Raw genomic sequence first — 20369 nt, forward strand, 5'->3', positions numbered from 1 at the left:
AGTCTTACTGCTACACAATTATGAACCAAAGAAATCTGTGGCACAAATTAAGAGAGTGAAGGGTATTTTATCCTGAACTTCACTGAAGACAATTCAGTATACTCTTCATGTTAATATGCAGTATAAATTCAATAAAAATAATACATTCACAAGCAGCACCAATCAACTGTCAGAGCGCTAACAGCAACACAACATAATGACAGATATGCAAATGGTTTTCTAACAGCTCAGAAAGAAGTGAACACAAGTGCAGCCACAATATGTAGTACTCTGTCTTACCCTGGAGCGGAGCCAGCTTATTGGTCGCTGTTCGTTTCCTTCCAGCAATAGTGGTACAATGATCTGATAGTGTTCCAGTTTGGTGAGAGAAATTTTCAATCTCCTCTCTGCGACAAACGACAAAAAAATCCAACAGTTAGTGCTGTAGAAGGATGATCAGGGTACCAGAGACACAACATAGCAAACCTTAGCTCAAAACACTTAAAAGCAAAGTTATATTGAACTATGAAAATTAATGTAGGGTGTTGAAGAGTATTTTGAACTAATGTCTTCATCTGACATCCGTATATGCATTGACTTAAACAGAGACTATTTAGCAGAGACGGGACACTTCTGTTAAAATGAATGAGAAAACTGGAACACCCAACGGTCAACAAAATTCTTTAAAAAGTATGTCCCACCTTACAGGTAAAAGAGCCAATCACCTTTGAGATATAGACATCGCATGTCAATCAACTCGAGAATGTGCATGCACATAAGCTACACTAATCAGGGAAATTGCAGGGTTTTTATCATAATCTAAGGCTGAAAAAGTACACTTAATGATATGAGTGTTGTAAGATTTTTCTGCTGATATGAAATATTTTCTTTGATCGTAATCTTGACCAAACATTTTGGAGATGCACTTTCATGACTGGAAATAGCTTCCCAGGAGCATTCCAAAGATGGCCACCAGTTGACTGACTTGCTAGAAAGACATTGACTTAAAGTAGAATGGGGTCCAAAATTCTACACTGTAAAAAATGGTCACCTGTAAGGAGCTATTTTGATCTAACCCATAGTTTTTTTTTTTTGTTTGTTTTTTTGGTGTAACCTGATTTCAGTCCAGATTTAGCATGTTAATGTGGGTATGACATATTGACAGGATATTGGTCTTGGCGCACTCTATCTGTTACACTGCTGCAGAGCAAGTAAGGAGCCTTGTTACTGCTAGAACATACACAAACATTCAGGGCCCTATTTTAAGTGTGCAAGCGCTATGTGCAGTGCCAATCCTTAACTCATAAGCACAAAGTCAATGGGCATGGCCATGAAGTATTAGTATTTTAGTGCAAGCACGATAAGTGTAGGCACTGTGCCTACAATTTATAGCAGAAATCGCACGTGCAAGGCACTAATTGGGTCAATGGAGGTTCTTCTCCGGCACCATCTCTATCCTATTATACAATCCATTTCCTGTCAAGCACCAGCGATATAAATAAATACATCCATAAGTAGTGTAAATGGACTATATGCAATGAATTGGAAGAATACAAAATATGGATTTGCATTATTTTGTGCGTCTTTGTTAAATGGTCCTTTAATACGCAAGGAACATTTTGTTCAGAATATAGATAGAGGCTCTTAAATTACAGAGAATGTAAGTATTATTAATTATTTTCATCTACTGACACACAAATCATGACTAGTATAAACAGTGATTGAATCAGCTTCACTTCACTTCTACCAGTCAACATTAATTTTGAAAAACATTATTAATTTTTTGAAAATATTTGTAAATTGAAATTACACTCCAAGTGATAAAAAAAATCATACCAAATCCAAACATTTTACTTTCTCCTTCTTCCACCAGCCCCTTTTGCAGTAACTTAAATATAACAATAAAAATAATAACAATAATAACTGAAAAAAGTAAATCATCCATCCATCCATCCATCCATCCATCCATCGTCAACCGCTTATCCTGTGTACAGGGTCGCGGGGGGCTGGAGCCTATCCCAGCTAACATTGGGCGAAAGGCGGGGGACACCCTGGACAGGTCGCCAGTCCATCGCAGGGCAAAGTAAATCATGACCTCTAGAAAATTTAACACAAATGTCATATATTTTGATTCAACAAACGGCTTCAACAGAGATCATCAAAGACATTATTTGTAGTTTCAGAACTTGGACCTTAACTTTATTACCACCTGCTGGTGAAATCACCAAACTGCAAATGCAGGAACTGAATTTGGACTTTGCACTGAGTTAAGAGGTGGTATTGAAACGTCTTAGCACAATGACCAAATTCTTAGGAAAACAGAAAAATTGCTCTCTGCGCCACTTCATTACATACAATTACACCCACAGTTTGCACGCCTACACCCACAGTAGCGCAAACACTCTAACCCATGTCCATTTGTGATTTGCGCTGGCATGAAAATTGCACTTAGAATTAAGGCTCTCTTAATATTGGATAAGATGTTGCGCATGGTAGTAGCATGTTGTGCTGCACTTTGTGCACTCACACAAATAAATCCCACAAAGTTAAAAACTTATACTGCCCACAATGTGAACATGTTGTTGCTATTGCACAGTTTGACAAAACACAATACATGCTGCATCGAGCATGTAGGACATGCTGCTGCACAAACAGACACATGAAACAATCCCCATGTAGTAGATCTAGACCGGTGCAGCTGGGGTGGAGGTGGGTTTCAGAGAAAAAACTATTGCAGTGTGCTGGAATGAAACTGGCTTATCTGCATAACTGAGAATGTTACACAAAAAGAGAAATGCAAGTTGAATGGCTACCCAATTTTATGTCAGCCTACACCATGCGAGCCATTTAGCTTAACATATCACATGTGAGCTAGCTGGTTGGATAACCGATAACAAGTTCAATGAACCTTTCAGCTTGCTCCACATAGAGTTGCATGGCTGAACTTTGGTAATGTATTCAGGTTGATTCAGTGAAGTTAAATAAGTTTTTAACACAAATAAAGTTAATTTAGATGTCACAACATGAAGCATATTTTAGGTTAACATTTTCCACAATATAGCATTTTTCAATAGTGAAAAATTATTTCCTAAGTTTTTAAATTGCAAATGATATGTGACATATTCTAATATTTTGAGTCAGAAGTTGCAGGGCCGTGTGTAAAAACGTCTCGGTTCCTGTCGTAACTTCCGTTACCTGATGGAGGGAACGAGATGTTGTATCGATGTAGTGGGAGACATTGGGTCTCTTGAGAGCCTCGGTTACCTCTTATCTTTGAGAAAAGGCGAACGGAATGAGAATTGGCAAACAGAATTTGCATGCCCCACCCCCGTACATACGGGTATAAAAGGAGGGGAGCGTGCGCCTGCGAGCGACAGTGCATCACACAGTTCTGGGAGCACTATGCGTGTGCGTTCCTGCTTCCTTATATTATAGATCCGCATGGCAAATAATATTTTTTTAAGTGTCAATAAACCTGCTCTTCAGCACAGGTCTAGTTTGATTTGGAATTATCTGAAAACTCTTATCTGAAGACAATGGGTTTTTTTCAGGATGACCAGAGCAATATTTCAGATGCGATGATGGGTCCTCATTTTAGTCCAATTAATAATTAATTATTCTTGTATTTCTGACAAATTCAACAGGAATTTATTCAGTAAATGTATTTCCATCATAGCTTATGCACATTTGTTCTTACTGAACAAAAAAGGTATCCACTTGAAGTGGGCGAATACGGTTTTAATGTGCATTTTGGAATTTTTGTTCACATCTTGGTGTTTCCATCCAGCATTTTTTACACGATATCCCAGAATGCACATATAATTATGTGGATGGAAACCCAGCTACTGGGAGCAAGGAAATCTGACCTTTTGTTCTAAGGTCACAAATTTGCTTTCATTTGAGTAGTGACAAAGAAATAGTAGTATTTTCCTCTTCATTTTATGTAAAAACACAGATTATTTTAGTTGTCTCTTTGGACCCCACTGTACATTTAATTATTTGTCTCACAAGACTAATGATTAACTCATCTTGATTTGTGTGCATGTTTCATGAATGTAGTTTCATCATTACTTCAGTCTAAATCAAAAGGCTTCTCTCTCCCTCCTCAGTGAAAGCATTGTGCCCCCACAGGGCCAACGTGTTCCATCCTCAGCTAAACCTCAACACTACAGCATCCATTATGAATGAGGGGGACACACATAGAAAGAGAGAGGAGGGTGTAATAGAGAGGCACACAATACAGCAATGTTGAGAAATGTAACTTTAAGAGCGTCAGAAAGCAGGGGATTGGCAGCACAACAAATCTCTAAAGCCTTCCTGTCTTTTTGCTTTCTCTCCCTCACTGCAAAACACTAAAATACAAACATACACATCTAAACAAACACAAATTCTGGTGCAGTCAAAACAACGTGGAGTTGAACACGCTCAAAACAGTGGAGATGATAGTGGACTTTAAGAAGAACACCCCAACATTTAACCAACTCACCATTCTGAACAGCACTGTGCAGCAGTGGATTCATTTAAGTTCTTGGGCACTATCATCGCACAGAACCTGAAGTGGGAGACCCACTTTGACACCATTGTGAAAAAGGCCCAGCAGAGGTTATACTTCCTTCGCCAGTTGAGGAAGTTCAACCTGCCACAGACACTGCTGATGCAGTTCTACTCAGCAGTCACTGAATCTGTCCTCCGCACTTCAATAACTGTCTGGTTTGGTTCAGCTACGAAATTAGACATCAGAAGACTACAAAGGACAGTTCGGAATGCTGAGCGGATTATTGGTTGCCCCCTGCCCTCCATTTAAGGACTGTACACTTCCAGAGTGAGGAAAAGAGCTGGAAAAATCACTCTGGACCCCACCCACCCTGCCCACTACCTTTTTGAGATGTTGCCTTCTGGCCAGTGCAACAAAGCACTGAGAACCAGAACCGTCAGGCACAATAACTTTTTTTTTCCCTCAGGCTATCCATCTCATGAACAGTTAAAACTGCCCCATTGTGCAATAATTATGTGCAGTACGAAGCTTAATCAATTTATATTTATCAACATATCCTACCTCTTCTGCCATTACATTCTCTAGATTTGTATTTGTTTATTTTTTTTGTCTTATTGTGTATTTCTATATATATACTTCAATTTTCTATTCACTTTTTATTTTTATTGTATATCTATCTTGTTGTTGTATTTTTTGTGCACTTGAAGTTTCTGTCACCAAGACAAATTCCTTGTATGTGTATGCATACTTGGCAATTAAGTTCTTTCTGGTTCTGATTTTGATTCTGATTAATATGCAGACAAAAAAAAAAAGATTCTCGTCAATCTGTTTTTATAAAAATATTTTAGTGCTAAGGCACTTTTTTATATTTGTTATATTGATTTATTACAAAGCTCTCTGGGATACTTGATTCTGATTTTTCAATTGCAGCATTCTGCGGTCAACTAGTTTTGCATAATGACCGCTAAAATGTATAATTGACAGTTGTCCCTGGAAACCAGTTTTTTAGCTGTGCTATTTTCAGTCTCTTGTATCACTGAGCATTCTCTTTATTGTCTCTATGTAGAATAATGTCAAATCAAATATATATTTCAGGCCCTATTTAAGAAGCCATCCGTTTTAAACACAGTTCTATACAATTCACCATACAAGCAGAGTCTGTGGGCATGGCCAGTGGTGTAACTAGGCTCATATAGGCCCCAGTGCAAATAACTTGTCAGGCCCCCTCCTTGGGGGGGGCTTGGTAATTAATTGCCTGTCGGGACCACAGTCGTTTTTATGGTTCATTTTGGTAGACCTTCGTGCTCACCCTGCCCTCCCTGTAGATACACCCCTGGGCATTTTTTTATATTTTCATGCATTTAAGTGGGTTGGCGAAATCGTGCACACAAAGCACAAGTTACATAACATAAAAAAGGGTGACCATATTGTAGATGTCCAAAAAGAGGACATTGTGTACATGGGGAGTACTATTCATTAAATGTATTTAATTCATTTAATAATAGACACACAATAAAAATACAACAACATTAAATAATTACAAAAATTATCAGATGCCATAAAAAAATTTAAAAATAATATTTTTTATACTCCATATGTCATGGGATTATTCAGCCCTGGTTTGTTTTGTGTGTCTTCCCAGACATGCTATTACCAGCCACTGCCTGATTAACGTGACACCTGAACACTATCTCCTTCCCCCTTTATAAGCATCCCTTTGTGTGAGTTGTGTTTGTCAGGTCGTTCTTGTCTGTTGTGCTTCATCTCTCTCATGAACATGCTCACGTTCTTTTCTGGTTTTAGTTGGATTTACCTTAACCTGTTTTCCTGTGCTCCAGTCATATATCTCTCTCAGTACCCTCTGCATTTGGTCATCTTTGCCTTCATCATCCCACCTCACTGCAGTCATTGCCTGCCAAGCTTCGTCATCATCTTTATCATCATCGCCATTTGGATTACTCTTACTTTTGGATTGTCTGCTGTGTTTAACCACTCTATATTCCATTAAATACCATTTGAACTGTTACCCGCATCTGGGTCCTCTATTTATCATAACACTATATTTCACACTTTGAAGTCCTCCTGCTGTGCCAGGTGTACTTCCTTGAAATTTGGCTGATGTTTTGTGCCTGTCACATAACATTTGATGTGGATAGAATGTGAATTGAGAGGCAGGGCTTGTTTCTCCCCTCTCGTGGCCTGATCTGTGTTCTTCATTGCAATTTCTGACTTTTTTTGCCATTGAAACACAATACCAGTTTTACAGGTCACATACAGAGCTAGCTTTACAAATATCTGACAGACTGAATTATAAAATGTCCATCATGTTCTATTTTTATCCATCATACTAGTTAAAAATGTCCCTGATATGCAGTATATTTGATGATGTCTCAATATAGTCAACATTTCCAGTTAAAAATGACAATGTGTGGCAAGTGCAAGTCCGATGAAATTTGCAGAGTAGGGGCCTAGGTAGCTCAGCGAGCAAAGATGCTGACTACCACCCCTGGAGTCGCGAAATCGAATCCAGGGCGTGCTGAGTGACTCCATGCAAGTCAAATTGGCCCAGTTGTTAGGGAGGGTAGAGTCACATGGGGTAACCTCCTTGTGGTTGCTATAATGTGGTTCACTCTCGGTGGGGCATTTGGTGAGTTGTGCGTGGATGCCTCAGTGAATAGCGTGAAGCCTCCAAGCGTGCTATGTCTCTGCAGAAATGCACTCAGCAAGCTGCATCATAAGATGCGTGGATAACACATACTTTGGTTCCGGCAGTAGAGGCCCCGCAGCAGGGTATTTTGGTGATGTCTCTTTGGCATACTATCTCAGCAAAGAGACACCACTCTCCCGTTCATGTTAGGGTTTCCAATCGATTCTCCCCAATCAGTGATGGACCCACTGAGAATCATGTTGAAGGAGCCATAGTAATAGGTGAATCTATTTTAAGGAATGTGGAAATAGAGACTCCAGCCACTATTTTTAAATGCATTTTAGAGGCTTGGGCATCTGATATCAGATCAAATGTGCTAGCTAATGCTAAGCATAGAGTTTCTAATATAGTTATTCATGTTGGCACTTACGATGTCAAGCTCTGCTAGTCGGAGATCACTAAAGATAATATTAAAGAGGTCTGTGAACTTTCAAAAACAATGTCAGACACTGCAATATGCTCTGGTCCCCTACCTGCTCATCTTGGTGACAAGGTTTATAGTAGATTAGTGTCACTGAATGGCTGGATGTCTGAGTGGTGTCCGGAGAATAGCATAGGATTTATGGAGAATTGGAAGAGTTTTTGGGGCAGACCTGACCTGCTAAAGAGAGACGGACTCTTCTCTCTAGTAATTTGGCTCATAGTCTTAATAGTGATAGTATTTGACTTACTGGGGCCCAGGTTAGGAAGCAGACAAACTGGTTAATCCAAAGTCAGCTAGCTGCCTTGAGACATCACACAGTTCACATAAACTGCAATACATATGTGATAGATCTTCTCAAGGAAGCAAGGGCCGGGTAAATGTCCAACCTAAGACTTATAATTAATACACTTTTCAGCATAACACCAAACTGTTTGCCTTTCAGCACAAAGTAAATGCACACACATAACTCTGCTGCATTCATCTCTCTCTCTCTCTCCCCTCCAGCGGTCTGGACAGCCCTTTATCCCTTTCCATCTTTCACTACTACACAAAACAGCTGTTAGAAATAATTCCCCACAGGTGTCAATACTTACCGCTCTTCCTCTCCCGGCCTCGCTCTCTAAAGACTTCACTCAGCCAAGCCCCCTTCACCACAACATAGAAACTGTATCACCTAAATTTCATAGACAGAATGTGTCTGTTCCCTGAACTACCAAACATAAACCCTTTACTAAATCATTCAGAAAAAATGTATTATGGTCAAACTTGAAAAAAAAAATATTAAGATAAACATCATATAAAGGTAGAGCTACTAAACATTAGACCTCTTTCAACCAAATCACTATAAATGAAATTATTAGAGATCATAGTTTGGATGCACTCTGTTTGATCTGGCCTAAACTGGATGAATATATTAATTTAAATGAATCTACTCCTCTGGGTTATTGTTATAAACATGAGCCTCATCTGTAGTGTCGAGGAGGAGGTGTTGCTACAATTTACAGTGAAGTGAAATTTTTGGTGTTACTCAGAGGACAGGATATAAGTTTACGTCTTTTAAAGTAATAATGCTTAATGTGACACCGTTAGATATAAATAAAAAATCTCTGTCTTTTGCCCTTGGTACAGTATATAGATTACCCGGGCAGACTGAACAACGCAAACCTTTATGATCTGTCCATTCTCTTGCTATTGCCCACGTGCCAAACCCAATGCAATGTGCCTATGGTTGTCGACCCCTGGTCAAGCCTTTTAAACTACTACTCAACGGATATACAATACAGTAGATTTACACTCTAGAATATCAGGAAAATAAGACCCTTCCTCTTTGAACATGCCACACAACTTCTTTTTCAGTCACTTGTCATAACTAGACTGGACTACTGTAATGCTCTCATTGCAGTCCTCCCTACATGCACATTTAGGCCCCTGCAAATGATACAGAATGCAGCAGCACGTCTAGTCTTTAATAAACCAAAGACAGCGCATGTTACACCACTCTTTGTCTCTCTTCATTGGCTGCCGGTTGATACGCATATCAAATTCAAGGCTCTGATGATGGCATTCATATCAGTCACTGGGTCTGCTCCAGCATACCTAAAATAATTTCTGCAGAGCTACGTTCCCACCAGAAGCCTGTGGTCGGCTTTTAAAGTCGCTTTGGATAAAAGCTTATGCCAAATGAATAAATGTAAATAAGCTTTTTAGGTTCCCGGCATCCCGAAGGAAGGGGAACAAAGCAACATGCCAAGCATGGGAGCAGGCTGCACCAGCAGCGCCTTTTCTTTCTCTATGTTTCTCGCATAGAGTTAAAGTGGCTGGGGCCATCTTAATGCTATCACATGCATTGGGGAATGTCCCAGGAGGGGTGCACAGGCGGAGCTGTCTGTCATTTGGAAGCCGCAGTAGGACCCCCTCGGAGAGCAGACAGAGCACGGCCTGCGCTGGAACGGCGGGGGGGCATGATGTGTGAAATGGCCGTCTGTTTCTTCACCGCCGAGAACTGTTGGGCAAAGTCTTTGACGGTTTCACCGAATAGACCGAGCTGGGAGACGGGGGCATTGAGAAAGAGAGCTTTGTCTACCTCCTGCATCTCGACTAGGTTCAGCCATAAGGGATGTTCCTGGACCTCGGAGTGCGAGGTCAGTCGCAGAGCACAGTTCCTGCAACATGTCAGGGTCAGGATTACCCAAGTGTAGATCTTTGAGTGCCTTGGCCTGGTGAACCTGCAGGAGGGCCATGGCATGAGGTCTGTTGTGGGCAGTGAAATGTGCCCTCCACGACCTCGTCAACTCATTATGCACCTCGGGGAATAAAGGGACCGAGGTGGGGGGTTGTGGCTGTGAGCGCTGCCTGGACCCGATAAACCAATCATCTAGCTGGCAAGGCTGCGGGGAGGACGGAGGTTTCCAGTCCAACCCCACGCTGATGGTGGCCTGGGCAAGCATGTCGGCCATCTGGGCATCAGCCTCACACTGGGCATGCCGACCAGTCCAGTCCAGCCTTCCAAGTCAGAACGCTCTCCGATGCAGCGACGAATTCATCATCCAGCTTGGGCGAAAGTCAATGAGCGTGCCGTGGGGCGGGTGGTTCGTGGGGATCTAACTGGTGAAACAGAGCCCGCTGCATCCCAAATCGCTCCAAAAAGTCGCGACCTCAACATTGCCATGGTTAAGTTCTCGCAGTGAGAACATGAACCATCCACAAACGGCACCTCGGTGTGATCGCGGCCCAGACACACGAGGCAGCGTCTATGACCATCAAGAGTGGAGAGAAATCGACCGCATCCAGGAACTACACGTCCTGAAATGGACGTTCAACACCAGCTGTGTATTGCTCTTTTAGAGAAATAAACTCTTTTATAAATATAATTTTTTAGCAGTGCTGTCGAAGCGCCCAGGGGCAAAGCCGTGCAGAGAAAAAGAAAGCCGCTGATATGGGCCATAGATCCAACAACATACGCTCTGCAGATGTGAGTGGAACACTAAGTGATCTCAGAAATCTGAATGAACAGATCCATCCTTCCCTCCCTTTATACCCGTATGTCTGGGGGAGGGATATGTAAATTCTTTCTGCCAAATTCTCATTGGCCTTTTCTCAAGTTCAGAGGTAGCCGAGGTCTTCAAGAAAGTCCCCTAGTGTCGCTTCACTCGACACAATGTTGAAGTGAGCGACAGATGGGGAACAAGGTATTTTCATGTTATATTTTTTTTAGTTAGTGTAGAAATCCCCAGCAAGATTAGTACTGGTGATATGTTCCAGGCCCGATTGGTAAGCACCACGACATGAGAGGTAATAATTGAGAAAATGTAAGCATGACTTATACCACACTCATCCACCTGAAAGTGACATATCTATCACCATACTGCAACGCATTCATATTCTCATATCAGCAAAACTATCAGAGCTCAAATGCATTTCATTGTCACCAGCATTCACACACCAGCCATTCCATAACATATACGGATAAAGGTCTCAGACTATGACGTGATGCTTCTTAAGGGAAAAGCAAGATAACTTTCCCTTCACATCCATGTCACGATCAAGCTGTTTGAATCAAGGGCTGATGGCTTCACCAGATTTATTAGTGCAGTGTCAACTTGAAAACCCCTGATAATGTGTGTGTGTGCATATGCACATGTGCATACGGGTGTGTTTTATTGAAAATAATGAAGTTCCATTAAAGCAAACTAAATTTTGCACTGATAGCTGCAGGCCAGATAATTTATCAGTTCACAATCTAATGAAGCTTGAGTGCTTTATAGATGTTTTGTTGGGTCAGTCTGCGGCCAGAGAGAGGAGATAAAGCAAAAGGTTTGTAGGATAATAATAATACTGATAAAAAAGATATAACGTCATAAATATGTTTGTGGAAAGTTGTGTGGAAAAGTAATTTGAAGCTGCTGCTCAAATAATAATTTGTCTAACATCTTCAGATTCATTCTCTTTTTTTTAATACAAGGAATTCTTTTTTTTTTTTTAAATAGACCACAAGGGAAAAGTCCAAGTATAGCTGCTTTTATGTGAGACATTCAACTACATGTATGGGAACCACTGCATGTGTTTGTAATGGTGTGAATTAGTACAATGTGAGGGGCATCTATGATTTACGTCTAAAAATAGCTTTCCTTGAAATTCTTGGAAATTGACATGTATGATTATTCTCACATGTGCCACAGCAGTTTCGTCAGATTATTTTGTAATTAAAGACTCAGATTTCACATCCATGTTTTTGCACATAGACAGGGGAATTCACTAAGAATAAATTGCAGCAGTAAAAGCTCTGTTTATTTGCACGCACTCCCTGCACTGCTTTGGTGGATGATTTACTAAAGGAATTATGCAGAAATTTTTATATACACTGTGATACAGAAACCTTTATCAACTGTGTGTCTGGATATATTCCCAGTTTTAATGTCCTTTTCCATCATTTGATGAATTACCGCTGCCATGATTACTAGAAAATGTACACAAATGTTGTTTTATGCATGCTTTACAGGGGTCATGACATGAAGAATAAAATATTCCTTGATCTTTTGAAATATACGAGATCATTGTACTAAAAAAACATAATGTAAGTTTCAGAACTCAAAAACATGTTTACACATTAGCTTCCAATTAGCTGACAAACAATGAAAGTAGCTACATGGCTAGCTAGTTAGCTATAAGCTCATTATCACGGAGAGTAAAAGATGGACCAGCATTGCGTCTCACCAACTAGGTAACAGTGTAGTGTGAAATCAACACTCGCCAGACACAATCCACCACCACACCGTTGTCTGATGAGCTGCAAAACGATGCTCTGATGCTTACCGAATGCACTGACAAACTATAGCTGGCTAACAGCAAACAGACATGAGTGACATGGTTGTCAGGGACAGGATTAACGTTATATTAGTTATATTGAAAAGGGAAAATTATGTTTATTACCTCTCCAGTATGTATTTCACAAACTAGTTAGCAACTTACCACGAAGACACCGCTTATCTCCGCCCAGTCTGCAGAGCCACCATCAGTTCAGAGTCAGCTTTGCAAATTATGGAGTCTGCTGGACAAACTATGTATTGACACCAATTCTAAAGCATTGTTTTCTGAATTATATGTTCTGAAAAAAGTTTTCATATCTGCGCATATCGGTAAAATATACACCGATACCGACATATCGGTGAATAATATCAGCCGACCAGCACTAATGGAGATCCCCTTTGTGTTTCATTCAGCTGCACTGTCTTGCTATTGTAAACATGAATTAGTCTTTGATTTTTGTTTTGATGTATTTCTGGTGATGTGCGCCGCATTTTAAGAGCGGTACAAGCACAACTTTTAAAAACACGTCTCATTCTGCTTCTGCCACTGACTGCGAGAAACACATACCTTTCTGTGCGTAAACAAACATGGAATATGTGTAACGTGAAGACCAGCATCTCTACTTTGGCCTGTTGAAGCTGGCTGAAGCACCCAACATCACTGTGGATTGTATTACGTTTGTGTATTCAGAACAGTTCAGCATGGATTGTATGTGTTTTCGGCTCATTTCAGTGTGGATTGCTTGTGAACCAGTCGCAATATGATTTAAGCTTTGCCAAGAAACTGTTATTGAAGGATGGGGCAGTTAAAACACTATTGGACCACATATGAAATGTGTTGGATGTGGGTTATATGTTAATACAGAAATGTTGTTTTATAAATGTTGTGGTCTTGTGGTGTTTGTTAATTTTCTACGGATTGCATTTCAAATATAGCTGTATTGGAAGGGCTGCATGACTTTAGTCAATCATATCAGTGTCTGTTTACATTGATATCTTAAAGGGCTAGAGAGCTTAAAACCGAGCATTTCAGACAGAGGGCCAGAGACAGGGTGGAATATTATTATATATGAATAAATTATGACTGTTTTGGAGAAACAAAACTATACTAATAATATAAGTGGACCTCAGAGAAGATAATTAATAAATAATAAAAATGAATATGTCATAACCCCTTTACATGGGCAATAATAGCGAAATGTTAATTGCGGCAGGCAAATAGCGCTAATTATTTTGAATAAGATGCTCTTTTAAATGTACCTAATTTACATAGAAAGGGAGTGTGATTGCATAAAAGGACAAAAAACTATTTTTGGGGGGTGAACTATTCCTTTAAAAATAAGACATAAAATATGATTTTTCAGTGCACAAAAGTTGCACAACTGTTCAGTGAATTTGCCACAGACACTTCCAGTTCTTGCAAGTTCAAGGCACAGGTCATTTCCAAAGTATCTTAAGTTCAGAATGCGTAATGAGGACTTTCCTTCACCACCAGGAAGATATATATAAGTTAATAATACGTTTCTTACTTTCAGTGTCTTTGTGTTTCTGAGTGGTTGAGTTGAATGCATTAGTTTTCCCCTAACATGCTGGAAAAGCACTGTCAGCATTCTGAGAGTCAGCTGATGAAGTTGGACAAGAGGCGAGAAAGAGATTGAAAGAGGAAAGTGTGATAGTGAGACGAGAGAACTGGAGATTAAGAGTGTGTGAGTGTGATGGAGGATGTGTGTGTGCACATGTGTCTGGTACAAAGAGTGTGTGTTAGTAGTGGCTAATGCAGGTGTGATGGTGTGAATGAAGAGAGATTACTGACTGAGAGAATCTATAGACTTCATGACCTCGCTATAATACTCTCTCTCTCTGTGTGTGTGTGTGTGTGTGTGTGTGTGTGTGTGTGTGGATGTCATTCTCTCATTGGTATTGATGTGTAGCTGTTGCAGATGAGACTCTCTGACAGAGATAAAAAGAGAAGGGGGGGGGAAGATAGACAGCTTTAATGGTTTTCTATGACAGAGGCTAACTATGAGTGGCATGTTATGGTATTAGTCTGTTAAAACACTGGCCCTCTGGTTAAGAACTACTACTTTTCTTCCATCTATCCATCCATTCATCTGGGCCCCTCTTTTTTCTCTAAAGTATAATACTTATTCTGGGCATATAGACTACATATGAATCTTAAAACTCAGAATTTCTATTTAAAAAAAAGAATAATCTATTGGAAATGTATTAATAGTCAAATAAACTTGGTTCTGAGAAATAGATAAAACAATCAATAAAGGGCCCCCCTTTTTGAATTTAACATAAACCTTGTGATGACTGAAATTCTTGGGATTGAAATTCTTCTCTTGTCCATCCAAAGCCAAGACTTATCTTAATTCTGGCTGGATTTGCAGTGACTAGTCACAAACCTGTATCACTAATGTGCATAATATGCAATATGCATAATGGTGAGTCAACATGATCACATGGAAAATCGACATCTTGCTTCCGAATGCTCATGCACCCTAAAATCGGCAATCTCCAAGACACGGGTTCTGGTCCATAGAAATCAGAAAGTAGTCATGTTCACATAAACAATGGTAAACATTCTAAAGGTTGTATTTTTGCTTTATATAACTTGTTACTCCATAGACGGTTAGGTTTAGGGTTGAGGTTTCGATGTTAGGTTAATGAAACTGTATTACATCATTTATAACTAAAAACTCGCTGTTGGCACCACTCTGTGAACATTTCACCCGAAAACTGAAGCTCACAGGACACATGCCCATTTCCAGCTTTAGATACTGGGGGCAGGGATTAAAATTTCAGCAGCAAGGTGAGTTGCATTCAAAGGGCACATTGCAGGGAGAACATTCATGATAACTATACAGTAGGTCCTTTCCCACTGCAGGAACTAAAGTCTGTTTTAGGTACTTTTGCTTTGGAACTACTACTTTTAGTCATTTTTGCACATTAGGAACTATAGTACCTCTTGGCTGTTTAGAGGGACTTTAGAGGGACTGGGACTATTAGCTCCTACTCCGGGATAGGTATTTTTTGGGGAGAAGAGGAACTGTGGGAGGTTCTCCAACCTGTGAAAGGTCAAACACGTATGATGCAAAAAGCAATGAGAAATGCAAAGAGTCAACAACCGCCATGAGAAAAAATATGTCATGCACTGCCAAAAACAACAAACACACAGTTAGAGAGAGAGAGAGAGAGAGAGATGGCAAAAGACTAATGAGTGAAAAGAGTTCAAACACGTACCACCTGACTGTACAGACTGATCCCTGTTGTCCGTACTGGAATAAATAACTGGGCATTTCTACCTCTTACATTGGTATACGTGAGACCAGGGTCGGGAGGGTTACTTTTAACATTTATTCCACTACAGATTACAGAATACTTGTTGTAAAATGTAATGTGTAACATATTCCATTAGATTACTCAAGGTCAGTTACATAATCTAAATACTTTGGATTACTTCTTCAGCACTGGTAGATTTTTTTCACTTGTTTTGAATTAAAAAAATTCTGCCAATACATTAAGAAAAAATACACATGTTAAAAATACATTATCTGAAAAAAAAAAAAAGCCTAAATAGCTGCTTCTAAAACAAGCAATTTTATTTAAAGGATTAGTTCACCCAAAAATGAAAATTTACTGATAATGTACTCACTATCTGTTACGAATTCCCACAACCCTGTACATTTCCCACAACCCTGTACCTGGTTCTGATTACATGCGCACCTGCTCCTCATCTACTCAACTTTATAAGACTCTCTCTCTCACTATCATTATGAAGTCTTGTTTTGCCCTGCATACATTTCAGAGCATTATTCCCTGTTGTTATTAACTGCCCGTGTTTTATACCTGCCTGATTTCCCCCCTGTGTGATTCCCTGCTGCCTGCCTAGGTTTACTACTGTTTACCTGGGATACTACTCTGATTGTTTGCTACCTGCCCTGACCTTTTGCCTGTTTGCAGACATCCCAAGTCTCCCGGAAGTTCCGGGAGTCTCCCGCGTATTGATAGCGGCTCCCTGATGCCCGCAAATTAGTTAAAATCTCCCGGAATCAAGAGCGAGCGAGCAAGAGCGGTTAGACTGTGCTCCAAACTGTGTAGCGCGCACGGCAGAGAGGGAGAGAGCGAGAGACCTTGCATGTGTGTGTGTGCGTGTGTGCATCAAGAAGTGCATGTAAGACAGAGAGCATCCTGATTGGCCTGTTTCGGTAAGTCAACCAATCAATTGTCAGTGTGGGCGGGCTTTTATCTCTTCTCCCGAACCTAATTAATCAGTTCAGTGTATCTAGACACAGGAGCGCCATGGCAGAGGGAGAGTGCCCCAAAAAGCGAAAATATAAGACACATTTTACGCCAGACTACAAAAGTGTACCCCTGTCTAATAAGAGTGAAACATAATGACAGTCTTGCACACTGTACAGTTTGTAACAGTGACTTCAGCATTGCCCATGGCAGGTTAAATGATTGTAAAAGACATGTTGAGGTGAGTTAAACAAGTTTCATTTCATGTGCATATTATTCAGGCCGGCTAGTTACCTAGGCTACATGAAAACAATAAACTCCTTAGACCTGTTTAAAGTTGCAATGGAATATAAATAAAAGCAGTTTACATAAATAGTATAAGCAGTTTATATTAAAAGTAATCTACATAATTAACAACAATTGCATAGGCCTATAGCCTAAAGAAATTATATATTATGCTTTTATATCTTATAAGGGGGTCTGGGATACCTCCCTGAAATGACTTTTTGCAGGTTGGGATGCCTGTGATTGTGACCACCCCTTTGATTATCCTTTGATACTGCTACTGCTGGTGATTGACCTTTGCCTGTTTACCCATTTTCGTTATTATTAATAAAGCTGCACATGGATCTCAACTCAGATGACTCATCCTTACAGTATCAAAACAGAATTTAAGACTTTTAGGATTTCATTTCAGGCCTCCTCGTTTAACCCTCTGGGGTCTGAGGGTTTTTTGACATTTGTGCTTTTTTCAATTGCTTAAAAGCATTTGAATAGCTAAAGTCTTATAACACTGTATTCAGCTCAAACTGGGCTACACTAATATGTGAGGAATGTGTGTACATGTCTGTATTTTTGAGAAAATAACATTTATGCATGGTTTTTGAAAAAACAAAAAATGTAAGTAATTGAAATAAGGCCATATAACACATACTAAACATTTGTCCACAAGACTTTTGAGAACTGGATCTTGTAGCCTAGAGTTTTTGCTTCAGAATTTTATGAAAACCATCCTGATTACTCATTCATACAAAAAAATTTAGTCATTTTCAAATGTTGTAATTTAGTGTTAGAAAGGTCATATGCAAGGAGGCATAAATTATCATGAATATTGATGTGATTCACACTTGAGGAGACAAAGACCCCTCCCCTGGGCCTATGAATGAGGAATGTGACAGAGAGAGAATTCATGTAAGGAGACTTAATTATCAAAATCAAATTTTAAGTTAAAAGTAGTCTAACTATACATTTTCTTTACATAAAGACTTTACTGAAAATTTAGACCTACACTACCGTTTAAAAGTTTTAGAAGTATTCTCTTCTGCTCAACAAGTCTGCATTTATTTGACCCAAAACACAGTAAAATGTATGATATTGTGAACTATTTTTACAATTTAAATGAACAGTTTTCTATTTGAAAATATTGTAAAATGCAATTTGAGATCGAAGCAGAATTTTCAGCATTATTACTGCAGTCTTCAATGTCACATGATCCTTCAGAAATCATTATAATATGCTGATTTTCTAATATGGGCATACTTACATCACATTTGACACATTTATACCCATGATTATAATGAGGCAGCATAAACACTAGTTAAAATATAATCTTTTTATTCATATTATTTTTATATCATATTACATATCATATTTAAATCATACAGCATAAAATTTAAATGCATGCTTTAGCCTATTAGGACATATTTCAAATTTCAATACTCTGAATCCTCGCTGGCAAGTCTGGAAACAGTCTATAAAAATAGCATGTCAACTAATATGTCAGTAAAACTAAATGACTTACTCATCCGAAATTGTATCCTCGGCTGGATCAAGTCTCTCTCTCTCTTCAAAATACAAATGTTCATCGGAGTCCCACTCTTTTTCTGAGGAAAATGTTAATACTTCTTCACTATCCATGAGTTTCCTCACCTGTGTACCGTGCCATCGTCCAAACGTGCAGAAAAGTGAATGAACTTGATGCTTTTTAAGGCACAGTCATTGATCCCCTCAGCACATTACCTTATGAATAGCGCCCATGGAGTTTCAGTTCATTTTTGTGACGTATTTCAGAAATATGCTAGTGAACACAGAGACAGCTGAAAGTGCACCCTTTTTATTTTCTTAATTTTACAAAAGCACAAGGTTGTATTGTTATTGTGAGTGTACAAAAATAAAAGTAGACCCTTTATAGTCTCTGATGATGTCTTACACTTAGCTGTATGCCCCAAAATGATTGAGTATTTTAAGTTGTTTCTGCTGTAATGATGAAAAAATCCAGCAGGATCGCGACGGCGCATTTTTTTGACGGTCCAAAATGTATATTTAGGGTGCATCAAAATAATCCACACGACTCCAGTTGACCAATAAAGTTATTCTGAACGCAAACGATTTATTATATTGAGAAACAATACAATACTTATATACTTTTTAACTACAAATGTTCGCTTCCGTTCATCTCTGTGATGTGCGCTCATGAGAGGGATGATGTAAACTCGTTGGTAAGGTTACGTGGAGGAGGAGGCAGGAAGCACGTCATTGTTTACAATAGAAACTTGCACAGAGCACAGACCAAGTGCCGTTCACAAACAAAAACAGTCCAAAACAATTTCAAAACAATATAAAATAAAAAAACAGTGTAAACAATAACGAGCTTCCTGACTCCTGCTCCACGTGACATGTGATCTTACCAACAAGCTTATGTCATTCCTCTCCTGAGCGCATGTCACAGAGATGTACAGAAGTGAACATTTGTAGTATATGTGATATGTGTAACAAGGACACTGTAAAATAAAGTGTAACCAGGTTTATTTCTATTTTTGTTGCTCCAAACTTAATTCTCTGTCAGCTCATTTGAATGTAACACATCTTAAGAAAGCGTTTGTTAGTGCTGTTCAAATGCTCTTTGAATTGCATAATTTATATTGATAAATGTTTTCCAACTGAATAGACTTAATATGAAATGGAGCAAATGACAATAAAATGCAAAGTAATCTCTTCAGTAAACAAGTAAATTTTTGATGTAACTGTATTCTGATTACGAACCATTTAAATTGTAGCAGAATACATTTACTAATATTTTGTATTTTCAATACATAATCCTGTTACATGTATTCCATTACTCCCCAATACTGTGTTTGTGTATTTATGTGTGTGTATTCAGGGAGAAGGAGATGAGCTCTGGATCAATGGCAAGAACAACAGAGGTTCATCTGAAGATGTCAGAATTGTAATAAAAAGGCATGCCACGACCTCTATAATTAATGGAAGTTAGTTAATGTATGAATTGGCTTGTGTTTGTTTTTGTGTATGTCACTCTCCAGGAGGTAAAGTCAAACCCCTCCCATGCTAAATGGATTGATCATAGGCAAGGCCATTGTGAGGTAACCAGCGTGAGTGCTGGGACAGACCTTGAACCTCAAAACAGATACACACACACATGATCCATCTCAAGAGGTGTGGTAAAACAATTTCAGAGTTCTGTGATCAAATCATCCCACCCTTCCACACACAATATTATCCAAAAACTCCAGAGGAGAGTCTCTTACCATCTCTTTTCCACAAGAAAGACAAACATACACATACAGCAGAGGAAATATCGATTTCAATAGCAATTCCCATTTAATTCAAGATTATTTCACCTCTTCTAAATCCCCTCTTTTCTCTTTCTGCTGCTCTCAACTTAGGCAAGGTCTTCGCTGTGAGCTTTTTGGCAAT

At 39.3% G+C, this 20369-nt stretch overlaps 1 protein-coding gene across 2 annotated transcripts in view; it reads right to left on the reverse strand.

Moving 5' to 3' along the window:
* The window catches only part of LOC127657362 (disintegrin and metalloproteinase domain-containing protein 12-like), a 173451-nt gene that overhangs the window by 144235 nt on the left and 8847 nt on the right, over nucleotides 1–20369 (reverse strand). For both annotated transcript variants that reach the window (XM_052146113.1, XM_052146111.1), the window contains exon 2: nucleotides 280–386. In XM_052146113.1, coding sequence (XP_052002073.1) covers nucleotides 280–386 — 107 coding nt within the window. The remainder of the gene's footprint in view (nucleotides 1–279; nucleotides 387–20369) is intronic.

This window comes from Xyrauchen texanus, chromosome 16 (assembly GCF_025860055.1).
Source record: "Xyrauchen texanus isolate HMW12.3.18 chromosome 16, RBS_HiC_50CHRs, whole genome shotgun sequence".
Lineage (NCBI taxonomy): Eukaryota > Metazoa > Chordata > Actinopteri > Cypriniformes > Catostomidae > Xyrauchen > Xyrauchen texanus.